The sequence below is a fragment of the Gymnoscopelus microlampas genome (assembly GCF_963454915.1).
Source record: "Gymnoscopelus microlampas genome assembly, chromosome: 10".
Lineage (NCBI taxonomy): Eukaryota > Metazoa > Chordata > Actinopteri > Myctophiformes > Myctophidae > Gymnoscopelus > Gymnoscopelus microlampas.
The window spans coordinates 2,728,571-2,754,011 of record NC_139947.1 but is presented as its reverse complement, the minus strand read 5'-3'; the positions used below and the strand labels follow the sequence as shown (position 1 = coordinate 2,754,011).

General features: G+C 43.4%; 1 protein-coding gene across 1 annotated transcript; it reads right to left on the bottom strand.

Annotated features, from left to right (window-relative positions):
* Positions 1-862: 862 nt before the first annotated feature.
* Positions 863-21,020, bottom strand: LOC311053567 (uncharacterized protein). Its single transcript, XM_084069177.1, has 3 exons — positions 20,652-21,020; positions 15,637-15,837; positions 863-2,776 (listed from the first exon to the last, which is right to left on the bottom strand). The coding sequence occupies exons 1-3, from the start codon at positions 20,944-20,946 to the stop codon at positions 1,644-1,646; spliced, it is 1,629 nt and encodes a 542-aa protein (XP_083925303.1). The 5' UTR covers positions 20,947-21,020; the 3' UTR covers positions 863-1,643.
* Between the last annotated feature and the right edge of the window lie 4,421 nt (positions 21,021-25,441).

Genomic DNA, 25,441 nt, shown 5'->3' with positions numbered 1-25,441 from the left:
GAAAACTTCAAATGGGTCTGCAGAATGAGTACTTTCTACCTTTGGTATATTTAATTTAAATACTTTTGACCTTTAACTCAAGTACATTTTGAACTTCTGACTTTTACTTGACAGAGTATTGCTATATTGCAGCATTGATACTTTTACTCAAGTAAGAAATGTGAGTACTTTTTCCATCATTGGTTCTCAAAGTGGGGTCCGGGGACCCCCAGGGGTCCTTGGGGAGTTCCAGGGGGTCCCCAGCTAAATGATAGATTAGGAACCAAATGGACCCTAACAGGTCCATTTGGTTCCATGTGTACACTCTCAGAGTTAAATTAACATAGATTTTACAATGTAAATTGGGGTCCAAGAGATAGAAATGCCATTAGTACATGTCAGCCCTAATGCATGTCAAACGGGGGTCCTTGAAATTAAAATGGTTGAGAATCACTGGTAGAGCTGTAAAAACATCTTCTCTTATGGGGGTCCCTGGCTTATCTTTTCAAATGGGGGTCCGTGGGCTAATAAGTGTCAATGTGGGGGTCCTTGACATGAAAAAGTTTGAGAACCACTGCCCTACATGATATTGACTTGACATCAACCACCAAGGAGCTTCAGGTAATACAAATAAACCCTAATGATCCACTGAGGTACAGGAGTCAGAGCTGCAACAGAACAGCAGTAGTGAGAATGAAACGGGAGAGACAATGATTGATTGAAACACACATATACAGTATGTATATAGAGTGTATATTTATTTATGTATTCATATAATATGCAACCTGCCCTGACTTGCACATATACATCCAACAATGCATCACATATACATCCAACAATGCACCAAACGTGTTGATTTTTTGCTGCATGTGACAACTTGGTACTATGGAGAATAAATATCTTAATATACAATGTTAAAAGAAAAATCATGTTCATTTAACTTAATAACTCAGCATTACTCATGATGCTAGGAGGAAGATCCATCTGTGAAGGAAGATCCATCTGTGAAGGAAGACAAGACTTAGACTAATAATTACTTAATGTAATGTGAATGTTTCCATTCGAAAAGAACCGCAACTTCTCCTGTTGCAGTATGCCTTACATTTCATACATTTATCCATTTCCTTTCACATTTGAAAGAACCACAACAGATGTGTTTCCATGGCCTTTTACCAGTTACCATTTGTATGATTATGTATGTATTTATCTTTGGGACAGCAGTATTACAAAACATTAGGTAAAAGCAATTTCTTGCATTAATACAAAATAGGATAAGGGTTGACATCTTGTTTGAAATGCCCAAACATGTCTACCGATGATGTCACTGTTAGGCAGGTTTCTGTCCACAGCCCTCCTCTGAGACACAGAGTGAGTAGACAGAAATTGTGCCATCGAATAATGAGCATTAGTGAGGACCAACCAATTATGTGAAGATAGGTTGAAAAATGGTGACGTGTTCCTTTAACCCCTTAACTCTGCATTATACGTTGTTGTACAAAAACACATTGTGGTGCGTTGTGAGCTTGTAGATCTGCTACTCTCATTATTTAGTTTTACTCTTTAAATAATCGTAATCAGGGTAAAGTTACAAATAATGGTGATATTGATTTGTAGTCATAAGGCCCAGCCCTAGATCATACATGTGTCTGATATCATGTATCTACTCAGATGTCTGAATCTATGTGCATTTCGACCAAAGTGGCAGCTAAAGATTTCCCCCCTGTATGAATCCTCATGTGTCTATTTAGATTACTTGAGTCACCAAATCCTTTGTTACAAACTTTACAAGAAAGGGGCTTTTCTCCTGTATGAGTCCTTGTGTGTATTTTTAGACAACCAATGTCGCGAAAGCCTTTGCTACAAACTGTACAAGTAACTGGCTTTTCTCCTGTATGAGTCATCATGTGTTGCTTTAGAGCACACCTTTCAAAAAAGCTGCGTTCACAAACTGTACAAGTAAATGGCCTTTCCCCTGTATGAGTCCTCATGTGTCTTTTTAGATTACTCAATTGACAAAAGCCTTTGCTACAAACTGTACAAGTAAATGGCTTTTCTCCTGTATGAGTCATCATGTGGTGTTTTAGATGGTCCTTTTTAATGAAGTCATGGCCACAAACTATACAAGTTAACTTTTTCCCTGTATGGCTCTTCATGTGTACTTTTAGTTGACTCAATTGACTGAAGTCTTTGCTACAAACTTTACAAGTAATGGGCATTTCCTCTGTATGAGTTCTCATGTGCTTGTTCAGATTTCCCTTACGATGAAACATTTTGCAACAAACTGTACAATTAAAACTTTTCTTCTCTGTGTGACTCTGCATGGAGTGAGTTTCTTTCGATGATTTTAGGTCCTGGGACAGCTCGTTGCTCAAAGACAATCTCTGTCCTTCCACATGTTGTGTCTTGTGTGACTTCAGTGTGTTTAAAGGTGACTGATCTACACTGGTCTCCCACTCATCACTGTCTTCAGTGATGTCAGATTCAGAACAGTGTGAAGAGAGGAGCTGGTCATCACTAGTTGGATGTGATGTTCCACAGTCCTCTACATCAGCTTGTGTTTTCATGTGTTCAGTTGAGGTGCTGGCTACAGGCTCTGTGTCTCTGTTTTCACCATCATCACCTTCACTTTTCACTGCTAGTAATGTCAGCATTGGCCTATCAACCTCTTCTGGTCTTTGAAGTAGCTCCTCCTGCTCCTCTTTGATGGGTGGAGGCTCTGGTTCCTCCTGGACCAGACTGGGGCTCCTCTCCTCTTCAGGGCAATCCTCCTCTTTACACACAGGGAGGTGCAGGAAGTCTGGGGAAAAGATCAAATGAAAGCAACCATGAAATATTTTAAAAGAAAGAATTTAAAGTCGGATAAGTGATTTCCTTTGGTTAAAATAAGTATTACATATCTATATATTTTGATAGTAGACTGAAAATGATTTTCAGACCATGTCCCAATATGTGATTTGTGAAACCCCCAACAGGGATAAAAGTTGGTGTAAGAGAAAAACATAAATTAATAACATGGCGCGTGCAGCGCACACCATTTTTTTGCGGTGGTAAATGGTGCGTGCCAATCCAGGCTTCATTTTATAGAAGCAGCTTCTGAAGTTCCGTTGTATTCTATTGCCAATTTGGCCAATTCAAATACTCATATCTTGAAATTATTACTGTAGGGCTTGACTGTACAGCCACATGGTGCATAGCAGCAGTGTGTTCAAGTTAAAAACCCAGAGGAAGACACATGTAGCCTTCAGTAGTCATTTGAACCATTATGCACGTTGCATAAGGGAAGAGGAAATGTTGCAAGTGAGAACAAAAGTCAATTACAAGAGACCGTTAGGACCCATTGGTTTGGCAGCTAAAAATTGGATACAGGATAGGTGGGCAGTGGGCACTAGGGACATCTGGGCACCTCGATGTTTAGCTATTTTGTATACATGATGTGAACATGCACTGTACATCATTATCAGACTTAATCTTATCCTTCAACTTCTTATTTATGCCCCAAAATGACTGGATATACAGGTTTTGTAGCAATTGTAGAAATATTAGACCTTAATTATCGAATGTTTAAGCATGTTTGTTCTAATCTAAATATATAATAAGTATACTTTACTTAAAAACATTTTCCAAATATTAGCAAATTTTACACAGAGGTGCCCACCTATATAGTGTTACCTGTGCAACAGAAAACTGCTTTATGGCAGCAATGGTTAAAACACAATTAAATAACAATGAACCGGGTCACAGCTGCTGTTCTGCTCTGCAACACACTACAGTGCTACCGGGTGCAGTGATGGTAACTGCTCATAAGTCCGACATCCCACTACTCCGACTACATGGCTTCCGCGTGCGGTTAGGATTAGGGATAGGGTTAGTAATGTCGGAACAATGACATGTCGGAACAATGACATGTAACCGCAGTGATAGTGTGTGTAATCATAACTCTAAAACATAAAGAAAGGTAAAACGTTCTCCACTAAAAAGCTGTTTGCACGTTTCTACCCGACAGCAGATACATTTCTTTCTTTTTTTTATTGTTAATTTACAGACAAAATATAGGCTAATACTACTGTACAGTAAATTGCCATTGATTTATTGTTCACACTGTTGGCTGTTTGTAAACTGCAGAGGAGCTCTTCTCTGCCTCTCTGTCGCACAGCTATCCGCTTAACATGCATTTGCTGTAGCCCCGCCTCCGCCGATCTGCAAGCCCACAACGCCTCGCGGACGCAATGCGCTGTGGGCTTGTAAGTCAGTTGTGTTCCCTGCGTTGTTTTTTTTGGAAGCATGCATCTATTACTTAATAACCACAAAGTAGTCAAGCAATCCAGAAAAACAGGTTTACCAGTCCATTATGCACGTGACTTGTACAGTCACTATTCGTTGCCATCCTCAGACTCCTCTGGAAGAAACATAACTATGGAATGTCATTGTCACATTCCTCATGTTGACACGGCCCATAGACATTATTACACGGTAGTCCATATATTTCACAAGAACAGCAGTGTCTTGCAGGTAGTGGAGCAGTTGCGTAATGTTGCGTAACATTCATGCAGGTTCCACCCCCAGTTCATGGCATTCATATACACAATTGTTTTCCCATCCAGATCAAGCTCTAAGTCTTAGAGCTTGATCTGGATGGGAAAACAATTGTGTATATGAATGCCTGAACGTCTGCTACCAAACGTCTTAGAGTCTAAGACGTTTGGTAGCAGACGTTCAGGCATTACAAGTGACAAAGCTGAGGGTGTTACAGTGCATTGTTACAGGGAAATCTGTGCACTTTACACTGAAGAGGACAGCCATTCATTTGGTATCCAAGGTCCTCAATGACCCCTTTGGTCTGATGAGGGACAGTGAATGCATTGGCACAGAGGGAAAGGGCTTATTTCAGTTTTCAGCTTTCCCCTTTCTCATGGACACCTCAACACTTGGTGTTGTGTCATATGATATGTTGTTTTGTGCTGTATGGTTACGTGTTGTTTTTTGTTGTTGTTGTTGTTTTTGAACAGACTGTGAAGACAAATATCCCTTTGGGGACAATAAAGATTATTATTATTATTTTTAGTTGGAGTTAACTCTCTACAGATTCATTCATTTCATGGAAACCCCCTTCCCTCATGTGACCTCTGATTGACCTATTTGTGGTGAATGTTCCACCAGAATAGGGATGCCAGGGTTCACATGCTTAACCCATTAAGACCTGAGGCCGATTCTACAAAATGGCTTCTAAATCTTTTTTTAATTTCTCTGAAAAATGTATCTTGTAAGTGGTCCTCAAACTCATGTATTTGTCTGCCGACCCCCATCTCAAAATATTTTGTTCCAGGGACCCCAAGAAGCAAAGATTTGAGTTAATGTTCCCTTGAACAATTTGATACATTCAACGTTTTTTCAAAAATAGCAGATCTACAAGGTCATAGCACGGCACGAAGTGATGCACTATGAACTTGTATATCTGCTATTTTTGAATAGCCAAAGTATAAAATAATGGTTAAAGTGGTTACACAGTTTCTTTCCCGGTTTTAATGGGTTAAACATGTTTTTGCCCATCTTGCTACCATAATTGACGGCCACAGTCATGGAGTGTACACGAGTGTATGTGCTCAATTGCCAAGCAGACACATGGCCCAACTAACTCCACATTTTCCCCCAAAATTCCTCAATATTCTGCCTGTGACACCATCTGCTTCGCATCCCATCACTGTACTTGCAGGATGTACAATTAATATCAAACGCATTATGCTCCAATACTTATGCAAATCACTTCGCCAACACAAAATTCACGTCCGGGTGTTTCTTTTCACCAGCCAATCACCTTTCACGTTGCCACGTCCGTTGCCACGTCGCGCTGACGTACGCTAAACAAGCGCTGCCGTGCGCACAATGCAAACGAGCCCAAAGGCGCGCAAAAATAAGCCGACCATTGCTTAGACACAAAGTCAGACCTGGCAACGCAGCCTACGCCAATCATGTGTGAGAGATCTACAAGCTATGGGGCAGAGACGCCACCGTATCTTAGCAACAACTACAGCGCTCACTTTCATTGGTCGTGTCACGCTAAGAGCAGTCTCCAGACAATGGCATCGCAGACAGCTTGCTGTTACTGCTGTAGCCATCACAGGCAGTTGCAGCACGACGGACAGGGCGCTGTGATAGCTGCCATGTCGCTAACGCTAACGTGGTTGTCATGCCTGCAGCGGCTGTGCAATCACTTTGTCAACAATGCACGTTCGTGTGGTGAATGTCAATATATCACCTTTCACGTTGCCACGTCCGTTGCCACGTCGCGCTGACGTACGCTAAACAAGCGCTGCCGTGCGCACAATGCAAACGAGCCCAAAGGCGCGCAAAAATAAGCCGACCATTGCTTAGACACAAAGTCAGACCTGGCAACGCAGCCTACGCCAATCATGTGTGAGAGATCTACAAGCTATGGGGCAGAGACGCCACCGTATCTTAGCAACAACTACAGCGCTCACTTTCATTGGTCGTGTCACGCTAAGAGCAGTCTCCAGACAATGGCATCGCAGACAGCTTGCTGTTACTGCTGTAGCCATCACAGGCAGTTGCAGCACGACGGACAGGGCGCTGTGATAGCTGCCATGTCGCTAACGCTAACGTGGTTGTCATGCCTGCAGCGGCTGTGCAATCACTTTGTCAACAATGCACGTTCGTGTGGTGAATGTCAATATTGCTGCTCAGTTCGTCCATTGTAGATGGTGTGTGTATGTTTGTGTGTGTCTTCTGGAGAACTATGTAGCTCCACAGCAACTACAGTAACTAACGTAATGGCAGGACCGCCCCGTGCAACGCATGTTAGGCTGCATTATGGTCATGTAGTAATTTCAGATAATTTTGCTCCGATTAGAGCAGTGCTTATCAACCCTTTCACGCCGCCCCCCCCCCCCCCCCCCCCCCCCCAAATACACGTACTTGATCTGGGACCGCCCCATTCTGTTTGACTCCGTTCCACAAGTAAATATTGTGAAAATAGCCGATCTACAAGCTCGAAACGCCTCACGTTGAGAGGCTTTGTAAGCTTGTAGATCGGCTATTTTCTACATGATTGCCTCTTTCTTACATTCTTTGCCAATGTGGCCCATGTTTTCATAGTATAGTTGTTGACTACTTCTGTTGCAGAAATGGCCATTTCCTTTACTTTCGTTTTTTTATTGTCTCCGCCAGGCCGAAAGGCATGGCGCAAGACTATGTTTCACCCCCTGTCCGTCCGTCTGTGATAGCTAATCTCTCACATCGTTGACTTGATCGCAGCAAAATAACAGCCCGATGTGGAGAGTCAGTGAGAGCTGGATAAACGAGGTAAAATGTGTCAAAAGGAGTCTGTACGGCTGTCGATAAATGAACACATGACGTCGGTGGGAGAGGAGATATTGTGTCTTTTGGACAAACAGCAGCGTGGTGCTGATGTTTGTTGTGTGAAGCAGCTTAATGTCAGAGTGTTTGTGTTGGAGCGCCTCAGTGCGGCTGCAGAGTTCATGTGCAACCTCTTCCAGAGAGACACAGAGACACTAGAAACTCTGCTGGGGAAAAAAAACACTGCTGGGCATTGACTTTCATATGGACATTGATCTACACACTGCAGGTATATCTGCTACACACACAACATCAAACTACACACTGCAGGTATGATGCAGCGTTTGCATTACAGCCAGCATGCCAGCGTAGTTCCCATATGGTTTCAAGGTGGGCTAAACCATATGGACCCCATGTCAGCAATGTCAGCGGCATCCACTTCAGTCCCAACTGCGATGCCCATGCAGGCTATAAGTAGCTTCTACCTGGCCCTTAGGTGGGCCCCAACTAGCCATGTTTATGTGGGACCAAGGCGGGTCCTAACTGGGTTTGCCCATGCAGGCTTTAACTGGGTTCTACCTGGGCCCTAGGTGTACCCTAACCAACCACAGTGCAGTGCCCATCGCTCCAATTGTTGTGACGTCAGGGCTCTCAATACTGCACATTGGTGGAGGAGGAGGGGCCGCAGGGCGACCGCACACATCGCTGAACCAATGGTAGCCCACGGATGTTTCCTCTGGGGATTTACAATCTGCCCCTCTATGCCACATATCATCCGCACTACAGGGTCTTCACTGACCGAGCCACGGCCCCACTGACCCTCATGACGCTACGCCACTTATATGAGTTGCCAAGTGGCCGCGGGCGCAACGTGGGCGTGGCCGCGGGCTAGACGCGAGCCCCCGCGTAGCGGGGGCGAGCTTCTAGTATATTGAATTTAGATTTCTCCAAATGTATGTATGTAGGCAGAGATCTCTGATCATATGGCTACGTCCGACTAGGCACCATCTGACTGAGGTGAATGAATGAACAGAGCGCCACCAGGTCAGTAGTAGGGTTGGGACCCGGAACCGGTTATTTTTCCAACCCGGTTCCATCGTATTTGCATTAGCGCTTCCCGCAAGCGGTTCCTGGAATTTCTCTTCTGTCTTCATTTGGCTCAGCTATGTGCATGCAAGCGACTGTGGTGACATCACGCCACCAACAAGTGTGTGTGGGGTGTTTACGCCCACTGCTCTACAATCTAAAGAATGCTGCGAATGTCCGTCGAGCGAGAGACAGAAGTGAAGAGCGATGTGTCAGCATGGCGAGCCACAAACCCTCCCAAGTGTGATTATATACTGCTCAAAAAAATAAAGGGAACACTTTGATCCCTTAATTCTTTTGAGTTTTTTCATGAACTGTGTACATAATACTAACGAAAACTGCTCAAAAGAATTAAGGGATCAAAGTGTTCCCTTTATTTTTTTGAGCAGTTTACTTCAAGAGAGAAAATGACCATGCAAAGTGCAATAAATGCAATACTTTCATGCAAAGGTGGTAGCACGTCCACTATTAGGAAACATCTCCTACAAAAAGTTAGTTACAACGTATAAGTAACTTAGCCCTGAAACATGCACTTTCTCCATTTACGGCCCGTACATCTACATAAACGTTCAGATGTCAAATATAAAGTGCCTTCCCCATGGCCATGGATGTTACAATTATGTACGGAAGTACAGCCTGTTTCTGGCGAAAATGGAATGAATTCTGCCTTAAAAGTATTAAGAACTACTACTTCCGGGTCTGATATCACTGTCCCTACAGCAGCCGCGTTCATGGGAAATGTAGTCTTTAGGTTGTTTGACTCGTTTCTGGTGTTTATATTGTGTTACTCTTTGGGTAAATGTGTACATTTACACCTTCAGTCGATGAAGAGTAAAATCGCCGGGGTGGCGTGTTTATTTTTGGAACACAATTCTTATATGAAGCGATCTAAGATTCCCCAATGAGGATATCAACACAAAAAGTAAAGCCACGAACCTGCGAAAAGCGCCCTCTAGTGACGTCAGGACTTCGGTGCTCTATAAAGGTTGGTTTAGGCATAATTTACTGAGGTTACGTTTAGGAATGCCAGGTGAATACCGCTGTATTTCCCCCGGTGCGACTGTGTTTTGGGCCTTTTGTTATTCTTTCTTATTACAGCATGCGATGCGTCCGTCATTATTAGCAAGATGTCACGACCGTTGTTAAACTGCCTAGATATTTTTGTATCAAACAGAGGCTTTTTGATTGATCCCTGTATTAACAGTTTGCAAAAAGACTGATTTATACAAAAGAATGTTAAAAGGATAACCCTAAAAAGTACTTTACTTCAGCCCTAAATGATCATGAGCTAGTGCTTGATGTGAAAACCCGCTGGAACTCAACATACTTGATGATCGAAAGGTTCTTGGATCAATACCCAGCCATTCAAGCAACCGTTCTGGATCAAAGAGTTAGGAAGGGAGCGGAGAAGGACAAGTGAGTATAGCATTTACATAATATTATTGATACCATTACTATTTCAGTTAGCCTTTAGTTTTTTGCATTTATAATGTATTTAACTCATTGTAAATATTATTACATCTCAAATACCTTACTTCTAAAGTACATTTCCCTAACCATTTTAACATTAAGTACTCCATATACTGCATTGTTGGTAGATTAATTGGAGATTAAATCAAAGTCAGATGATGACTTTAGGAAAGCAGACGGGTGCATTTCTCCTTTCCGACATGTCGCCTTTCCGACGTTGACGAACCCTATACCTAACCCTAACCGCACGCGGAAGCCACTAGTCGGAGTGGTGAGATGTCGGAATGGAGAGTGAACACCAAAGCAGACGTTCATCAAGCTTATACCCGCGAAACATTCTTGCTTTCTATTACAACCACACTCGTAAACAACAAAAAACCAAAAGGCACACATACACACTCTCTCTCTCTCTCTCTCTCTCTCTCTCTCTCTCTCTCTCTCTCTCTCTCTCTCTCTCTCTCTCTCTCTCTCTCTCTCTCTCTCTCTCTCTCTCTCTCTCTCTCTCTCTCTCTCTCTCTCTCTCTCTCTCTCTCTCTCTCTCTCTCTCTCTCTCTCTCTCTCTCTCTCTCTCTCTCTCTCTCTCTCTCTCTCTCTCTCTCTCTCTCTCTCTCTCTCTCTCTCTCTCTTGTTTGTCTTCTATTTTCATAAGAAAAAAATGACCATCATCTGCCCCTCCTGCTTTGCAACAACCGAGGCCAGGAAGACCACCTGTGCTACCTGTTCCGCAGCCCTTCCAGTTAGTCTCCCAAAAGTAGCGGCCAAGCTGGAGAAGTATGGCCCGGAGTGGGCCGAAAAGCAGAAGAAATATAAAAATGTGTCCCGGCACATAAATAACGCAAGAGTTGCTGTGGCCAAACTTGGGGCTCTGGGCTTGAAGCCAGTTCTTTTCTTCTGTTCCCAATCACGTGGGAGAAAGATCCTGGACCATCTGAAGCACCTTGATTTCACTGGGGAACAGAACTGTGGTCTTTTCCAAAATATGCAGAACACATACGAGTACCTCTCCAGCGTGTCAACAGTGCCAGATATGTGTGCAGCGGTCACAGAGGAGGAGGTCGCTGATGAGAGTCATGCTGTTGATGAGAGTCCCAATGAAGAGCAGGTGTTCGTCATTGAATTTGAAGTCCCTCTACCAGTGCCCTCTACCAGCGCCATCACCCCATTTCTCCCTGTCTCCCCTCCTTCTGACCTCACCCCATCTCTCCCTGTTTCCCCTCCTTCTGACCTCACCCCATCTCTCCCCGTTTCCCCCTCCTTCTGACATCACCCCATTTCTCCCTGTCTCCCTTCCTGACATCACTCCATCTCCTACTCTTCCGCCTGTCCCCCTGTCTGTCCTCCCACCCTGCCCCTCTGCAAGAGGGCGAGGAAGAAGCCCTCCATCCGCCTGTCCCCCCTGTCTGTCCTCCCACCCTGCCCCTCTGCAAGAGGGCGAGGAAGAAGCCCTCTCATCCGCCTGTCCCCCCTGTCTGTCCTCCCACCCTGCCCTTCCGTAAAAGAGGGAGAACAACTAAGACAGAAGGATGAAGAAAGCAGGTTGCGAGGAATGTACTGAGGAGAAACAAAAGGAACCCTGGCCAGCAAAGGCTGTAAGAGCCCGAAGGACAGGAAGGAAGGGGAAAACAGAAGCTCTTGTGTGTTGGTGTCCTTGCCCTGGCTGTGGCAGGACGTGGAATAATGACTGGCAGCTAGGCGAGAACTATCCAGAGGCAGAGTATCCAATCGAGCATGAGTAAGAGGCACTACGGCGGAAGCGGTGGAAACTCAGCAATCAGCATCGTTGTTTACATTTTGAGAGAAAATGTTTGGTTCTTTATATATTTTTTATGCCAACACTGTTGCACTTTTATTGTTCTCTGCTATATTTTGTTTTTTGATTAAAAGTAATTTGCACTTTGAAAAAAAAAAAGAAGCTTATGAGAATCCTCTACACCACCTCTACCGGCTGTATCGAGCAAGAACATGCCAACATGTGGGCAAATTCTTCCAATCCAGAAGAAGCTGGAGGCTCACTTCACAGTAACTGATGGAGACTCGTCCTTTGCCATCTCTATTAAGGAGAAGGTATGGACTGACCTGTTCATGCGCTATCAGGTATTAAAATCTCTTGTTGTGTGTTTTATAGGATGATGAGATCTCAGCATTTCTGGAGGAGGCCACTATAAATCGATCCAAGATGTAAGAGTAAAAGTGGACAACAATGAAGCCTGGGACTGGATGAAGACAGCAGCAGTGAAGACTGTAGGTCCAGAGCTAGAGCACCAGGTAAACACATTGGCCATCATGTAACAAGTTATAAAAACAGCTGTCAGCCTAAACTGTGAACTACTGGCTACCTAGTAATGATGCATCTTTGTATTTTTCAGCTGCCAGCCGGACAGGAGGACTGTGCAGGGAGGGAGTTAGAGTGACTCTGAGACCAACCAGGGCCAGAGGACCAGTGTGAGTGTCTCTGATCAGGAGGAGGCAGGTGAAGAGGAGGGTAGGATTAGAGTTGTCCCGATCAGGTTTTTTGCCCTCGAGTCCGAGTCCAAGTCCTTTAATTTTGAGTATCTGCCGATACCGAGTCCCGATCCGATACTTTCATTTTTGTATTCAGATATTTTTAAATTATTATTTATGCATGTATAATTTATTTTGTAGCAATAAAAGACAATATGTCTCAAAACACTGGCTGACAGTATTGCCAACAAAATAAATGTTAATTAAAGAAATGAAGACAAATACAGAATCTCTCAACATTGGCTTGCAGTTATTGCTCATAGCCAAAATACAATAATAATATTAGACCAGTCATTCAGGACGGAAAATAAAGTTATCATTTTTGGGAGAAGTGGAACTTAGAAGTCATTTAAGTTTAGTGTGAGGGAGAGGGTCTACTCTGATTACTACAGCAAGGGTCCCCAAGGTGTTTTAGGTCAAGGACCCCTTAGCTAAGAGAGAGATGAAGCAGGGACCCCACTACATATTGTATAAAATTTGTGTTGCAGATTAAACCTTTTCATAGATTTCATAGATAGCTTCATAGACTTATTTAACAGCAGTGTCATCAGTGTATTCATCAGACAGGTCAAACTCTCAGCACTTAGTAAAGTTGACCCTAGGCTCTGTACTTGGTCTGCTCTTTTCCCCTCTACCTCTTCTAAAGTTCTTCTCATAATATAGGGATATTAGGGTTCATATGGTTAATGTAAATAAAAGAAACAGGTCCTATCACAAAGATTTGGAGAACCCCCTGTAGTAACTCTGAGGACCCCCTAGAACAGTGTTTATCAACCGCGGTAGATGGTACACTTTTGTACCGCGGATACTTGCGAGGTGTACCGCGAGCTTTGAAGAAAGTGTGAAACCACCCCCTCGAGAACAATAGTGCGTCCGTCAATCGATACGGCCATCATCCGTTTCACACACAGCCACGGCCGAGTCCATTCAGTGTATGGACCATCACCCACAGGAATGCAAATATGTTGTCCTGTGCAGCCACTGCCAGGGTTGCCTGGAGCCTGCAGCCTGTGAGAGTGTGTGTGTGTGTGTGTGTGTGTGTGTGTGTGTGTGTGTGTGTGTGTGTGTGTGTGTGTGTGTGTGTGTGTGTGTGTGTGCACGCACGCTCGTTGTGTCCAGCAAACAGCCCAAATAAAGTAGTCCATTGAAGTAGATAGGGACAACACTTATTGTTGAGGTAAGCACAACATTTTAGATCCATTTTAGAGTTTAAAACTATCAATTCCAGCGGAGTTTGATGCTAGCAGTTAGCGCATAGCAATGACATATGGTACTTTTTTTGCCTTGAATATTCATGAAAGGCAGAGTGACATGGTTTGTTTTTTGCCTTGAAAGCAATGAAAGGCATACAATGTTGCTATACTCAGTGTGCCAAAATAGTATGGCTTTCATTCAGACAGTATATATTTGTAGGCCAAAGATATATTTATATTTGTAATGGTCAAGGTTTCTTTATACCTGCCCAATAATCTGTGTGTGTATATATATATATATATATACGCACCATATATCTAGGTGTACCCTGGGATATTTTGGCTAAGCCAGGTGTACCTTGGCACCAAAAAGGTTGATAAACACTGCCCTAGAAGACCCCTGCTCTACAGGGAATTACTTGATATCTACACTACAGACAACATTCAGTTTGATATCACACACACACACACACACACACACACACACACACACACACACACACAGCTGCCATTAATTAGTGATGTTGATTGCCATGTGGTCAACTGCGCATACAGGCTCAACGAGCCATCGTTAACCTGCTAGTGTTACACAGCTGACGGGCAATAATATGCGCATTTGTGTTGAAACGCATCGCTTTGATCTAATCCAAGGAAGTTGGAGCAACTCTCTAAAATGGTGGATTTTAGTTTGGCTGGTCAATTTGAGATGACAACAGCTTTATTATATAATACACATAACACACCGAGTATGGAGAAGAAGTCTCTCTCTGTATCGCGCTGTATCTATCAGTAACACTAATGAACAAAATAAAACACAAGTGGCCATGATGCCCCATGCCTGCCCTGCGCAGTGCGCACGCTGATTTCACCGTTTCCTCTGCTGTCAATACGGTAGACACCAGTTGACTAGTTGAGATTGAAGTATTAGACCGATGTGGTCCGATTTTTTATCATCATTAATGTAGCCTACCCTACCTACAACAGCAACAAAAGGTTAGTAGTGTAGTAGACCTATATTTGAGATGTATGATGATCAGTTATTATTCTCCAGTGGTTTTACTACATTGACGACCAGTGCCTGCGTGCGTCTCCCTCTCTCAACGGTGGCACCGTGTGTGTGTGTGTGTGAGAGTGAGTGAGTGGGGAGGAGGGGAGGGGGGCAGTTAAGGGTCGCAGCCTGATAGATACAGCGCGATACAGAGAGAGACTTCTTCTCCATACTCTGTGTTTTATATATTTTATTATATTATATAAAGCCGATCCCTGATCGGGTCATAACGTCCGAGTCCGGATCGAGTCTGCAGTCACGTGATCGGCCCCGATTTCCGATCACGGGATCGGATCGGGACAACTCTAGGTAGGATTAAGGAAGGACATTGTGAATATTTTCATTTTCTTGGGAACAGTCGTCTTAGTGTTGCTCCCTTTGGTCATATTAAAATCATCACCAACAGGATGTTTTGTCTACCGATATTTCAGACGCAGAGTCAGCCTCCCAGTCCCAAGAAGATGAAAATAACACCCCTAGGAGAGCTCTTTCAAGTGGAAGAGAAAGCAGTTAGAAAGGGAGCTGAGACCATGATGCGCCCCCAGTCAGCTATAAATCACTACAGGAACCTGGCCCCTTTGCCCATGAGCACACACAGACCCTGCTGCTTGGTGGTGGAAGAATAGGTACTCTCTCCCCATGCTGTATGATTAGTCTGCCACATATCAATCTGGGAACCCATCGTCAAATAAAACGGAAAAACAGTGCCCCCAGCTTTTTTCACTTTTGCATTTGGCTCTGGGGGGGGGGGGGGTGGATTAACCAGACCTATGCTCACTGGAAACCTGGGTTTGGAGCATGCCCTCAGCCCTCCACTTCCGGTGAAGCACCTATGTTTTCATTCTGACTAAATAACATTTCTTCCACCACGGAACACTATGGGTTGCATGACACTATCCCGCAACCAAAAAATATGACTCTTACCTGTTATTTATGTAGGTACAGGAATAAGTATGCGTACAATAAACACCTTGAAATGTACACCCATCTGACCTAGCAGCTTCTAGGGTTTGAAAGTGGGGTTAGATAAAGTTATTATTCTTTTACCTGAAAGAGTGTTGCACCCGGTCTTCCAGGTGGACATTAGTATCCATGTTGACACATCAGCCTCCTCCTCCTGTTCCTCTTTAATATGTGGATGTTGTGGTTCCTCCTGGACCAGACTGGGGCTCCTCTCCTCGTGTTGAGGAGGTTGTGGTTCCTCCTGGACCATACTGGGGCTCCTCTTCTCATGTCTGGGGGAAACCTCTTTACACAGAGACAGAAGGAGGACAGAAGAGGTAGCATCAGCACCACAAATCAAAGTGTAGTTAAGCTAGTAAAGCTGGCTGCCCCAGTTAAGCTGGCTGCCCCCAGGCTCTGGAATATTTTGCCCTTACACATCAAAGAGGCCCAGTCGCTAGCTACCTTTAAATCTCTACTGAAGACTAATTTTTTCTCCCTGGCCTTCAGTGACAGCTGATGTAACCCTGTCTTTCCACTGACTGGTGCTAATGTTTGTTTTTACTTTTATTTGCACTTAATTTTCGTATGCTACGTCTGTTTACATTGCATTGTTTGCTCTTTGTTGTGTGTTTTTACCTGTAGAGCACTTTGTTTGATTCTGTCATTTGAAATGTGCTATATAAATAAACTTTGATTTGATAGTAGCTTAGTAGCCCTAGAATGGCTGTGATATTACATACTTTTCATCAGTGCCGGATCTATGGGCACGTGCCCAGGAGCGCCTGAGCATGAAAAGGATCCTCCGTGTTTGTTTTGCTCCGCGAAAATATCACCCATTCTCTTGATCATGATATGTTTATCCAATTGGAATTAAAGTCGTCATGAAATGGCTTTATTGTTAACGTTTTTGCCAAGTTTAGCTAGGAAACAAGGGTGTGTTTTGATGTAACCAATCACAGTGTCAGATGACGGTCCCGCTCCCTCCGAGCTATGGGATCGCTGGACTCACACAAACTGTACTAATCAGAGTGCAACTGAGGGGGGGGGGGGGGGAGAGACAAAGAGGGGAGAAAATAATGCTGCAGCACTTTTGTGTACTGCATTGCTTATTTTTCACCTCCAATGTTTTCAGATACATATTTGAATGTACTGTTTAAGTTTAAAACAAGTAAAGTAGTCTGACCGTCATTTTGCGTTGGATAAAGAACGTAGCAGACCAATTGTGTCTCCCTAATTAAAATCAGGTGCGAGTGGAGGAACGTTCAGATGGCAATCAAACTGAATGGATTCAAGATTCATTTATGTTCATTAAGGTCTTATCTATGTCAGTGGTTGCCAAACTGGGGGTCGGAGTCCCCAAATGATTTTAGGCGGGTCCCCAGATGATACTCTTGCCTTATACAACATTATTTTCTCACTCAACAGTAAACAAACCAATGTACAGTATAGTGAGTACAGGGTAGGCTGTACATTTCTAAAGTTACAATTTAAGACCTTTTTAATACCAAATTGGAAAAAATGTCAAATATTACATGAGAAAGAGGCAAACAATGTGAAAATAGCCGATCTACAGCCTTGTAGATCAGATAAGCTTGTCCTGGACAGGCTTCAGACACACCTCCTCAGGAGACTTGGTTCAGATCTGAACCCATTTGATTTGACGTTAGGAAAAAGTTGCGACTGCATGCCCTTGCTGACGTCGACCCCAGGCAGGGTTCGAACCCACGACCAGCCGCACTAAAGGTGTGTGCTCTAACCGCTACACTATGAAAAGTATTAAAAAGCATTGTGATTAAACATATTAACGCCATTGTCTCCTCAAACTGTCGGTCAAACCACCTAAATCCAACTGACATAACTCTCCACATTCACTGGTCAAAAACCTCCTAACTTCACTTGAGCTGGATTTGGGTAAAGTAATGATAATATAATGGCACATACAAGTATCTGACAACGCCACCATACCAACTTTGGTGAGGTAGGAGTGTTGTTTTAAAAACATGATTTGCTTTTCTTCTCCGGAAAGTTAATATTTTGGACGTAGTTGGTTTCTGCCCGACAGCAGAGATATGAAACTAGAGGACAATATCTGACTCCAAGTCGCAGCAATTCATTATTGGGCGAGTACACACAAGTCCGCTTATTTACAACGACTTTTACCTTGATTTTTTCCAGAGTTGCGGGAAAAAAACACCCTTTTTTTTTTTTGCAGTTTTGTATTTTTTGGGCGGAGGCTACTTTGGCAAATCTAAAAAGGCAACATTGATTTGATGCATATACTATAGGTGCACCTGATTCGGATGCTATCAATGCATTGAATGGGACATTATCACCTTTTATTAGACCATTGAATGGCCGAAATAGGCGACATACTGACCTACCCGCGATTTATCAGACCATTCATTGGGTGTTATCAAGACATACTGACCTACCAACGGAGATGACTTAAATAGTTCAGTTTCGGTTTTGATTTTGGTTTCGGACCATGACGGAGGCGCGCAGTCTCAGGCGAACTGTCACCCCGTGAAGGACCACCGAGGGAGCTAAAGCGACCGAGTTGCCGTCCTGAACGGTGTGACGTTGGCCTGAGCCTACTCAGCACTGTTGGAGTTATGTACCGATAGGCACAGAATCGTAAATGATGTTGTGGGGACTGCTCCGCCTCCAAGTAGGTCAGTAGCTCCTGATTACGCCCCATGAATGGTCTGACAAATCGCGGGTAGGTCAGTATATCGCCTACTCGTCGCCTACCCAACGTGATAATCTCCCATTCAATGCATTGATAGCATTCGAAGCGGGTGATAATTCCCCATAAGTTTGTGGAGGAGTGTGAGAGTGACAGAATCGGTCTGGTATCACTACTTATCAAGCCCTGGCTCAAGTATGCTTGTAATGTTATGATAAATAACTAAAACATAAAACATTTTAGACCTACATAGTAATTATAATGATATATCATCTAATATTTTTTCATTAGGAATATATGGCCATATAATTAGTGTGGTTGCCCTAACAGGGCAACGAGACTATTGTACTCTATACACTTTATTCTTTCACCTGATAAACTTTTTTTCTATTCGCTACTCCTCCCACAGTTTATTTTTCCCAATTTTGTGCCATATGTCAAAATGACCGGCTTCCCCGGGAATCGTGTGCTTGTATTTTGCTAAGAGATTGGTTGCATAGTTTTATTGATATTGATTTATTAGTGCATTAAATTTCCCCATCCACTTCAATGGAAAAGTGAAAAAACTCAAATTCAAGTATTTTTTTCTCAGAAACCGTAAGAGCTAGAGTTACCAGATTTGGAGGGGAGGTTCATAATATTGTCCGGAATTATTGAAAAAATAATTAAACCATTCGGCCTCATGGTGGCGCTATAACAGCCCACTTTACCTTTTGGCCTATAACTCTTGAACCGTAGGTCGTAAAATCAAAATTTCTTTTTCCCTAGATTCCTTGGGTCATTACGCAACTTTCCATATCGGCCACGCCCATTTGCGTCAGGATAGATTTTTTGATATTGATTTATTAGTGCATTAAATTTCCCCATCCACTTTAATGGGAATTGCAAAAAATCCCATTCAAGTATTTCTTTCTCGGAAACCGTAAGGGCTACAGTTACAAGACTTGGAGGGGAGGTTAATAGTTTATTGCAAAATTATTTCAAAAAGGATCACACCAGTCAGCCACATGGTGGCGCTATAACAGCCCCCTTTACGTTTTGGCCTATATCTCTTGAACCGTAGGTCGTAAAATAAAAAAATCTTTTTCCCTAGATTCCTTGGGTCATGACGCAACTTTCCATATAGGCCACGCCCATTTGCGTCTGGATAGATTTTCCGCCATTTTGAATTTTCTTCAAAACACACTTTTAGCTCCTCCTCCCACATATTTTGCCCAAATTTCACAAAAATCGGTACACATGATCTCTGGACCAATGTGATACTTTGGAGCAAAACAGAATTTTGATATTCCATACCGTTCGTCCGTAAATGGCTTTCAAAGTTAGCGGGAGGGGCCCGTTTTACAAAAAAGCCCACAAATCACGAACAAAACGTCCGGTCAATCCCAAATTTGAATCACATGTCAAGGGTGGTTTACTCAATAAATCCCCAAAACAATTTCCACTTTGATCCATAGGGGGCGCCACAAATGCTAAAAATGTAACCTTTTGATGCAAAAAACGTATTTTGCTGGGATCAATCCTCTCTAAATGAAACGCACGTGATCTCAGGAGTGACGTGACAATGTAATTGGCGCAGCCTCCGACGGTATTCCTCCCGGCGTATTCCTCGAGTCCCGACCGGCATCGGCGCAACCACACTTTGCAATTGCCCTGAATTGCGACGCGTCTAGTTGAAATAGTTTTGGCTTGTTTTTTCGAGGTACGATTTGGCTTATTTCACTCACAAGATTTGGCTTGCTTTGGGAGGTGGGTTAGCTTATTTCTCTCACGAGTTGGCAACACTGCACACGCAGCGCCACAACTTTAAACGCCGCCACGACCAGGCTGCTACCCGGGCGGGCATAGGAGTGATCTATGGCTGTGTATCTACAAATGTGTGTAATATCCAGTGGAGGAAAAAGTACTCACAATTCTTACGTAAGTAAAAGTATCAATACTGCAATGTAGAAATACTCTGTTTACAAATAAAGGTCTGGAATTAAAGATTTACTTTGGTAAAAGTACAAAAGTATTGGCATCAACATGTACTTAAAGTACCAGAAGAAGAAAGTACTCATTATGCATAATGTCCCATTTCATAAGTTTTCAAATGTATAAAAATCTTTTGAAAATTGCAGATCTACGTAAGCTCACAATGCATCCCATGGCGACGCATTGTGAGCTTGTAGACCGGCTATTTTCAAATGGCCAAAATGTATAGGACTGAAGTGGTTAATGCATGTTTTGTAATAATAATCAAAATCACTAAAAGGTAAAAGTACAGAAAATTGGAAATATTCCAATAAAGTGAAAATACCTCACAATTGTATTTAAGTACAGTACTTGAGTAAATGTACTTACACCACTGGTAATATCAGCCATTCTAGGGCTATAGTAGCCCTAGAATGTTGAACGTATGTTCATTTGTTTTGAAGCATGAACCAATTACCTGCTCTGTGTAGTTTGATGTGTGGTTGTAGCATCACGTCCAGCAGTTTATTTTGTGTCTCCAGCAGAGTTTCTAGTGTCTCTATCTCTCTCTGGAAGAGGTTGCACATGAACTCTGCAGCCGCACTGAGGCGCTCCGACACAAAGACTCTGAGATTAAGCTTCACACTACAAACATCAACACCGCGCTGTTTTTCCAAAACACACAATATCTCCTCTCCCACCAACGTCATGTGTTCATTTATCGACAGCCATACAGACTCCATTTGACTCATTGTACCTCCTTCACGAGACATTTTCACCAAGCGTTCGGGCCCTACTGTGATATACTAAAGCTCTCTTTTCCTACCGCAAGGCACACATATCAACAATTCCACCATTACGCCTAACGGCTACTGAAAACAAACAACGTGCATTTACTTCCGGGTCACCGTGTTTCAAGCGTGCGCAGCTGCAAAGGATCCAGGCACTGTTGGCTTTCGCCCCCTGGTGGAGGAGGTGTATAGCTGTTATTGAATAAAGATATTAGGATCATTGATTGATTGATTGATTGATTGATTGATGTACTTTATTTAGTAAGACATGAGAACAGTACAGGACAGTACATAGCAGTACATGGAAGTACAAATTCGCAATACAAGGTCTACTAAACTGGATAGCTCATTAAGCACTTAGCTTGTTTAAGATGAGATCCCCATATACACAAATCATGATGACATATAAGAGACAGACAGATATACACACTACTATACAGAATGTCATACAATCAGTTTACAGGTTACTGGTATGAAGAGTGAAAAATATGTACAAAAGAAGAAAGAGAGAGGGGGGGGGGGGTAGGTTAGGTTAGGACATGGGGTAGGTTAGGACTTGGACAGGGGCCAAGGACAGTGGTTCTCAAACTTTTTCGTGTCAAGGACCCCCAAATTGACACTTATTAGCCCGCGGACCGCCATTTAAAGAGATAAGCCAGGGACCCCCATAAGAGAAGATTTCTACAGCTCTAGCAGTGATTCTCAACCATTTTAATTTCAAGGACCCCCAGTTTGACATGCATTAGGGCTACAGACCCCCATTTAATGGCATGTATGTCTCTGGGACCCCAATTTATAAAATAAAATCAATGTTAATTCAACTCTGAGAGTGTACAAATGGAACCATTTGGTTCCATTTGTACACTCTCAGAGTTACAGACCCATAAGGGTCCATTTGGTTCCTATCCATCAATCAACAATCGTGGTCTGACCGTCCTGCAGATGGTGCTATACTCCACTTTATGATTGTGTTGTTTCTGTCTACTCTACAGAGAGAGAGAGAGAGAGAGAGAGAGAGAGAGAGAGAGAGAGAGAGGGAACTGTATATTTACCTATAATTTACACTCCTCCATAGTAGCAAATTGTCACATATGCAGAAAAAAAGAAAAGAAAAACAACAACGACAACACTATCTATCTATCTATCTATCTGTCTGTCTGTCTGTCTGTCTGTCTGTCTGTCTGTCTGTCTGTCTGTCTGTCTGTCTGTCTGTCTGCCTGCCTGTCTGTCTGTCTGTCTGTCTGTCTGTCTGTCTGTCTGTCTGTCTGTCTGTCTGTCTTTCTTTCCATCTTGTCTCCCTTCACAGCTGGATCATTCTTCCTCCTAGCATCATAACTGCTTTATTACATTTTTGTGTATCTGTTTTTAGTTTTTGAATATTTTAGTCTTGAGTGTTTTCTGTCTTCTGAATGTATTTGATGTTGCCGTATGTGAATGACTCTGCCTGTTGAGTAATGTGTTCTGTGTAACAGCCATAGGCGGCGGGTAATGAAGGATAGGGTAGGCTAAGCCTTCCCAAATGTTATGCTGGGAAATTCTGGGAATTGTGCAAATTATATATAATATATGTGCGCAGCATTATTTAGTTTTTTTGATAATAAATCAGTACAATTAGGCAAAAATAAGAATTAAATAACCTAATCCTAACCTAACCCTAACCCCTAACCTAACCCTATAACTGAAATAACGTAACCAAAAACCAAAAAGAAACTAACAAAATCCGCCCAGAAACCGCATTTTTTTTAGCGTGGCCGAACTCCAGCCTTCACAATTGTCAAGCTCACCCGCCACCTATGGTAACTGCGTTGTTGTCTCGGCTACATTGAAAATGAGGGCCTGCCCCTCAATTGTATTTCCGAGCATAAATAAAGGTTATGATGATGATGATGATGAGTAATGCTGAGTTATTAAGTTACAATAAAATTGATGTGTTTTTGACCCAGGTATAGGTATGCAGTTCGCATACCGAACCAACAGGAGCACAGAAGATGCCATCGCCCACGTCCTCCACACGGCTCTCTCCCACCTAGAGGGCAGGGGTACCTACGTGAGGATGCTGTTTGTGGACTACAGCTCCGCATTTAACACCGTAGTGCCCTCCAGGCTAGATGGCAAGCTCCGGGCCCTGGGCCTGAATACATCACTGTGCGACTGGATACTGGACTTCCTGACGGACCGCCCCCCAGTCGGTGAGAGTGGCTGGTCGGACCTCCTCCACACTGAGTCTCAGTATAGGGGCACCACAGGGCTGTGTCCTCAGCCCTCTCCTATACTCCCTGTACACCTATGACTGCGTAGCGACACAGACATCAAACCATGTCGTGAAGTTTGCTGGCGACACAGCAGTGGTGGGTCTGATTTCTGGCGGCGACGAGTCGGCCTACAGGGAGGAGGTGGCCACCTTGGAGCAATGGTGCATGGACAATCACCTCTCTCTAAATGTGAGGAAAACCAAGGAGATTGTGGTGGACTACAGGAAGCAGAAGGATGAGCTCCAACCAGTTAACATCAATGGCTCAGCGGTGGAGAGGGTGGACACCTTTAAGTAACTGGGAGTGAACATTGAGAAGGACCTGACCTGGGACTGCCATGTCACTGCAGTCGTAAAAAAAGGCCCAACAGTGCCTGTACGGGCTCAGGCGCCTGAAGCAATTCGGCCTGAGACCCAACACCATCAGGGACTTCTACTGAGGCACGATAGAGAGTCTCCTAACAAGCAGCTTTACATCATGGTATGGCAGTTGCACGGACAGAAACCGCAAGGCGCTGAGGAGGGTTGTTCGTACTGCAGAGAAAATCACCGGGTGTGAGCTGCCCAGTATGGAGGACCTCTACACCCAGCGCTGCCTAAATAAATCACTGCGGATCATTAAAGACCCCACCCACCCCCATAAAATACTTTTTTCCCCCACTAAAATCAAGAAGGGTAAAGGGATATCCTCTCAGCACGTACCAGCAGGCTGAGGAACAGTTTCTTCCCACATGCCATCAGGCTGTTAAATGACAGTGGAAAATGAAATGTGCAATAACTGTATTCTGCACTATGCACTTTCCTTAAACTGATTTGCCTGTGTTTGTTTATTTATTGCTTATGAGCGTTTTAGGTTGTTTTATCATGTTTCATTGTTTTTATTATTGGAGCTTCCGAGCGTACATTTTTCACATGTATGTACCTGTGCATCTAAGTGACAATAAAAGTGAATCTGAATCTGAATCCCTACTGTATATTAAGACTATAATCTGTACACCATAGTAGTAAGTTATCACATGCGGGGGGGGGGGGGACTAAATCAACACGTTAGGATTGTGATGCATTGTTAGATTGTAGATCTGTTATTTTGAAGCATGCATGCACACTCTCACAACATTATGGCACAACCTGTAGTGCAGGTCAGTGCAGGTTGCATATAAATAGTACATAAGTAAGTAAATAAATAAATAAACACTGTATAGTTACAGCAACTCAATTTTGGGCGTCAGTGCACAGTTCAGTAGTGTACAAATAATGAGCATTTCATTATCAATAGCTACTGTATAATTAATAGAAAGATTGAAAAAGTGCAAGAGCCCATGCTCTCCTTGTTTCCATTGGACAGTGCTACTGTCATCTCTCTTCATGATAGGACATTGTGGAAACCAGGCATTTTGACATTTTGACATTTTGGCAAGTGGACTAATACGGCGGAGACAGGTCGCTCCAACGAACTGCAGCGGCCAATGAGGTATCTACGTCAGCGGTACTCCTTTTTCATGCACATATAAACGATAAAATAATAATAATATTTGCTGCACACGGCAAGATTTTCGGAAAAGTTGGCAGCCCTGTCTTAAGGATCCCCATTAGTCTACTCTAAAGCGTAGTGGAGACTATTCTTCCTTAGCATGGTAAACCCTCCCTCCGGAAATCTCATTTCCATTTGATTTCAGGAGTGAGTCTGGCCTGAACCGCCTTTCTGCAATATTCGCTGTGGGCTGGAGTTGGGCGGGAGTAATACCGTTGACTGACAACCCCTTCAACCAATGATCGTTTTTCCCCTTCAGCCAATCAGCAGTTCATTTTGACGAGCTCCAGACTATGTGACGCAACGGGACTTTTGGGACGGCCATGCCGAAAATAGGTTGCCTTATTGGGATACATGCGTGTCACTCCCCGCCCCTGCCGGTTCTCTAAATTTATATTTTTAAATAGGCTCTGTCATGATTAATTGACCACATATATGAAGTTAAACAACTAAATTCTATCCAAACGATATGTTAATAGTAAATTCCGTGCCTCAAAAAAGAAGTTTGAGACCGTTTTAAGAACGAAACTAAGAAGTGACGGCACTCGGACAACAACAATGGCTGCCGTTCGTCTTTTGTCGGCGGCTCTCAGGCTGCACTCGGCTTCATTCGGGCTCACTCGAACTCGCCACCTGATTGGCCAACTGTCGCTGTCAATCACAGAACGATGTGCGACGACGCTGATAGGCTCGTC